We start from the raw sequence: 5,034 nt of genomic DNA, 5'->3' as shown, positions 1-5,034 counted from the left end.
GAACTCTTTAGAAGAATAAAGAAAAATAGGTTATTAAATGCACAGAACAAGAGGCCATTGAGCCCATAGAAGATAGAAGAGAGAGATGTTAGATGGGCTTTTAGAAGAAGATATTGAAATGGAGTATCATCATACATACAAGGAAAACAGAAAATGCATGAAAGATTTCTTAGGACTATTAACAAAAGATGATATGTTATTAGAATAAATTTCAAAAGCAAAATTAAGAATAATGACAATGGATATGAAATATGAGATCCTGAGCAGAGCATCACAGTCAATGAAGGAGCTACAATTACAATGTGTTTGGTATCAGTCTATCTTTGATCCAAACCAGAGATGTAAATTATTACAAAGGTATATCCATAGTTGGCTAGGATTAATATGAAAGATTTTAGATCATGACATTTTAGTTATGAGCATAAGAAACGGCATAATGTAGTAGAAGCTACCCAACCTTACTATTAGAGTTTGGCTATGTTGATTAGGATCACTTCCTAAAAAGCTTAAGAAAGTAGTGGAAGGTTATTTAGAAGAATGGAAAGAAATTTGTATAAGTTTTATTAGTAGTATTCTAGGTTGGTATATGCATTTGCACAAGGAGAAAATTAGGCATATAACCATGATTAATGAAGAGTCCTTTAGATTGTCATCTATACCACCACACATATGGACTCCTTCATACAAAAATATTTTGAAATATAGAGAAACTCAAATGTTAGCTTTGAATGAGTTTGAAGATTTGAAGTATGATATGATATTAGTATCAAAAAAAGAAATGTACATTTACAACAAGATAAAAGTCTGTCAACATCCCTAATGAAAGCCTCAAAATTAAAGGAGAAACTTCAAATACTTATTACAAGATAAAAAGAAGATAGAGAAATAGAGGTAAAACTAGAAGAAGGAGATGAACAATACTGAAACAATTCGGTAGAAGAGGAACTGTATAACATTGACAACATGACGGAAGCATAGAAGAGTTGTCAGCAGATTAGCAAAAGATGAAGTAGCATAATAATACAAGAAGTAACAGTAGCACCATGCAAAACTACGTACAATATTTCAAACATTAGAAAAATGTAAACATCATTGTGAGACCCGCCATGATAATTAAATATGACATAAGAGTAAATAAAGAAAATAGCTTGGCCTATTATAGACCTTTCATACCAAAAATGTCCTTATGATTAGGATCGAATAGTAGTTAGACCTTTTCATTAAGTCTCTGGTTTTTTAATTCTTCTTTGGTATCCAATTTTTAGTGTCAATTACAATGACATAAAAACTATGCAATAAATCTTTGGCCTATTTTTCACCGGAAGATATCCTCAGCTTTGACGATGAATGAGATTGTGTGATTGTTGGAATAAAATACACAAGAATTTCATCCTTTGTGTTAGATTGGCTTTTTAGATGATGTAGTCACAACACCTCAACACAAATTTTTCTTCCAGTATATAATCATTTTTTGACTTATTGTCACAAGTTCAGTCTAATTTGTGTATATTTATTTTTTCTAGTGAAAACTAATGAAAAGTTATCAAAAACTTCCATTTAATCTTTAGGACAAAAGTTTTCAAAAATATCAATCTTGCCCTTTAAAACATTTAGAAAGCTTGGTCCTTAAAAAAAGCAGAAGAAAAAAGTTACTAGACACAAAAGTGGTCTAAAAAGGCAAACATGCAACAAGTTCACGTGGTCCTCATCAAAACAAATGTGAAAGAAGACAAAGTAAAAACACGCATAAATGTTTTAAAGACAACCACAAATGGTTTCCTTCTTTTGTGGTTGTCTTTGCTTTATCTTCTTTTGCATTTGTTTTGATGAGAACCACGTGAATTTACTATATGTTTGTCTTTTTGAACGACTTTTGTGACTGGTAACTTTTGTCTTCTGTTTTTTACAAGGACCAAACGATCTAAATGTCTTAAAAGGTAAGATTAGTATTTTGAAATCTTTTGTCCTAAAGATTAAATTGAAGTTTTTGAGAATTTTTTATTAGTTTTTCCAAAAACCTATGGGGTGAGATTGTAAAAATATTAAAATTGTTGTTGAAGGTCCCAAATGTTTTTATGAGCAAAGCATAATAAATCGACGGCTACAAAATCATCACTAAGGAGTGCACGAAGGGGTGCGCCGCAGCGTCTAATCACCATCTAGGGTTTTAAGCATTACGAACTCGCTTAAATTTGATCCTTTTAAGACCATCTTCTTCCTCACTAGCCCCCTCTCACCTGGCGCGCCCACACTCACACTCGCACGCAGAGTCACAGAGAGCAAAGAGCCGCAACACTCTAAGGCCGCAGCCATGGTGAGTCAACTCCGATCCGATCCACTCGCTTCGACGATTCCCTTTGTCTTCAATCTTTCACCCCAAATCTTAATTCGGTTTTCCTTGTTTTGCAGTCTCTCGTCGCAAATGAGGAGTTCCAGCATATTCTGCGTGTGCTGAATACCAACGTGGATGGCAAGCAGAAGATCATGTTCGCCCTTACCTCCATTAAGGGTATCGGCAGACGTTTCGCCAACATCGTCTGCAAGAAGGCCGATGTCGACATGAACAAAAGGTTCGTTGTTTAATTGTTTTTATTATTTATTTTCTGAAAAATAGTTATAGATCTATTTGTTTCGATTAACATTTTCATTTTCCAGCTCTATTTTATTAGCGGGTTCAGAATTGAGATGGGTTTTATTTTATTTTTCAAATTCGGGTTTATAGGAATTATTAAAGTTAAGTAATCGCACTTGATTTAACTTAACTTTGTAGCTGGAATGAATGATTTTATCTCCATCTCTTATAAATCGGGTCGAATGTTTGTTTGGAATTGCAAAATATGAGGTGATTTATTTGCAAATGCAATGTTTAGTTTGGTATCCCAGTAAAGGACCCGTGCACCAGTTACCAGTGATGTGGGCACGAATTGCAGTCCCCCTTCTGTCTTTCATGTTCATCTTATTGCATAATCATGTGGCTTGTAACCTGACAAGCTAGTTTACTGTTGCGTGCACACTATCATGATTTAGTTTGCGTGGGTCTGGTTGTGCCACATTGCAGGGCTGGTGAACTATCTGCTGCCGAGCTCGACAACCTGATGACAATCGTGGCAAACCCCCGCCAGTTCAAGATTCCTGACTGGTTCTTGAACAGAAAGAAAGACTACAAGGATGGTAAATACTCCCAGGTGGTCTCCAATGCTCTGGACATGAAGCTCAGGGATGACCTTGAGCGTTTGAAGAAGATCAGGTCTGGTTTTCTAGTCAGTTTTCTTCTTTTTGTTCAGCACTGGTCATATCATTGTTATGTTTTTCTGATATTATTATTGTTCGGTAATTGGTATATCATTGTTTTGATAGTTGTACTATGCCAGTTCTATTGTTATGCATTTCTGTTAACTGATTGCACCGTTGGTCATTTTAATTGTTTTAAGTAATGTATGTCTATGATGCTAAAGATTTTAATATGCCATACGATTGGTTGGAAATATAGCTCAGTAGTTTACATGTGTTCTACATAGTGTTATCCATTTGTCCTAGATCATAGTAATAGCTTCAACTTATTTCTAGCATTTGGGAAGACTCATGCATAATCTTTTGGAGCAAGAAATGTGTTGGAATTACAAAGTATAAGCATTGATTTTTGCACTGTGATTAGTTAGTTGGGTAGAGGTCAAATTGTACATTACAGCTGCATTGTGATCGACACAAATTGTTGACACTTTATTTGTTGGTGGCTTACAGCCATTCACACCCTCTACCCAATCCGTTTCTTTAGTAGTTCATCATCTGGCTCGTGAAGCTTTTCTCTTGATTCTTTACCAATAAGCCCCGTTGAAGCTCTTGATTCCCATATTTACCTGTCAACACATTGAACAGTATCTTGTATATCCATATGATATGACAGTGTTTGTCTATCTGATTGTACTTGAGTTTTTCTTGGTGTCTCTGTGTATGCATATTATCTGTTGTTATGAACGTCTATAATTTTGAAGACTCTGCTTAGGAGTATGACTGATATATCTTTCTTGATATGCAGGAATCACCGTGGTCTTCGACACTACTGGGGCCTTCGTGTGCGTGGACAGCACACCAAGACCACCGGCCGCAGGGGAAAGACTGTTGGTGTCTCCAAGAAGCGTTGAGGAACTTTACTGCCTGTTCCGGATGTCATGTTGCGAATTTTGTGTTACTTTTTAGAATACCTTCCAGTGTTTAGCCTCAATCTACTTCAGTTTTGATGGATTAATAGCAGTATGTCTAGCTGTCGTTTAATTATATGCCTATAGACTGCTTGATCTTTGTGTTTGAGGATGGTATGGTATGCGATGGAGTTCAATTCCAGATGTTTGTTGATATTCTAAAATCTCAATTGTATGTTCGAATTTCTCATTCGTTTGGGTCTTGAAGTTCCTCCGGCATCCTGGTTCCAGATCTTGAATTGTACGGATACTGAGACCTAGACCCGGTTCGATATTCGGACCTTGTTCCGAACGCAGCTTTAGACTTGGATCTCAAGTCTGAATCAACTCAGTAATTGGGGCTTGGAGTTTTTTTTTTTTCTTCTCCAAACGATAGATTTTGTAAGATTTGATGTTAGATTAGTCATATACTGGATTTGAATTCATATCATGATGCAGAGGTTTAATGTTTTTTTCACAAAAAAAATAAAAAAGAAAGATTTGACTTTTGAAGTGGGATTTGAAGTTAGATGCGTCTTCTTTCTTTCCAACGAAAAATGTAGATTATTATTCCATCATATGTGAGACTCAAACTGGAAGAAATTTCCATACAACTATTTTGGTACTCGGCATTCAACTTTAGGCCTTTTTTTTTAATCTAAAAAAAGTCATCATGCACGTTTTGGTTTTTGCTTTATATGTAACACAACACACGAGTACATGATGACATTTCTTTGGAGTGCAATTAGCATCTCCATCAACAAATCAAACAAAAGAAATCGACGCTTCCGAGTGTGGAACTTGAATCAACAAGGGGTATCAACTTCATTTGGAAGTGAAAGGTTTTAGCTTCAAA

The 5,034-nt window shown here is 35.6% G+C and overlaps 1 protein-coding gene across 1 annotated transcript; it reads left to right on the top strand.

Annotated features, from left to right (window-relative positions):
- Window positions 1-2,131: 2,131 nt before the first annotated feature.
- On the top strand, window positions 2,132-4,389 carry LOC137736946 (small ribosomal subunit protein uS13z/uS13y/uS13x). Its single transcript, XM_068476272.2, has 4 exons — window positions 2,132-2,314; window positions 2,410-2,570; window positions 3,059-3,247; window positions 4,037-4,389. The coding sequence occupies exons 1-4, from the start codon at window positions 2,312-2,314 to the stop codon at window positions 4,140-4,142; spliced, it is 459 nt and encodes a 152-aa protein (XP_068332373.1). The 5' UTR covers window positions 2,132-2,311; the 3' UTR covers window positions 4,143-4,389.
- Window positions 4,390-5,034: the final 645 nt, after the last annotated feature.

The sequence above is a fragment of the Pyrus communis genome, chromosome 13 (assembly GCF_041283825.1).
Source record: "Pyrus communis isolate YQ-2024b chromosome 13, ASM4128382v1, whole genome shotgun sequence".
Lineage (NCBI taxonomy): Eukaryota > Viridiplantae > Streptophyta > Magnoliopsida > Rosales > Rosaceae > Pyrus > Pyrus communis.
This window is presented reverse-complemented; position numbering and strand designations above follow the sequence as displayed.

Excerpts from the sequence above, each read along its gene's own strand:
- LOC137736946 (XM_068476272.2), top strand. Across the intron at positions 2,571-3,058 it reads GATGTCGACATGAACAAAAG|GGCTGGTGAACTATCTGCTG; the intron begins GTTCGTTGTTTA and ends GCCACATTGCAG. Across the intron at positions 3,248-4,036 it reads GAGCGTTTGAAGAAGATCAG|GAATCACCGTGGTCTTCGAC; the intron begins GTCTGGTTTTCT and ends CTTGATATGCAG.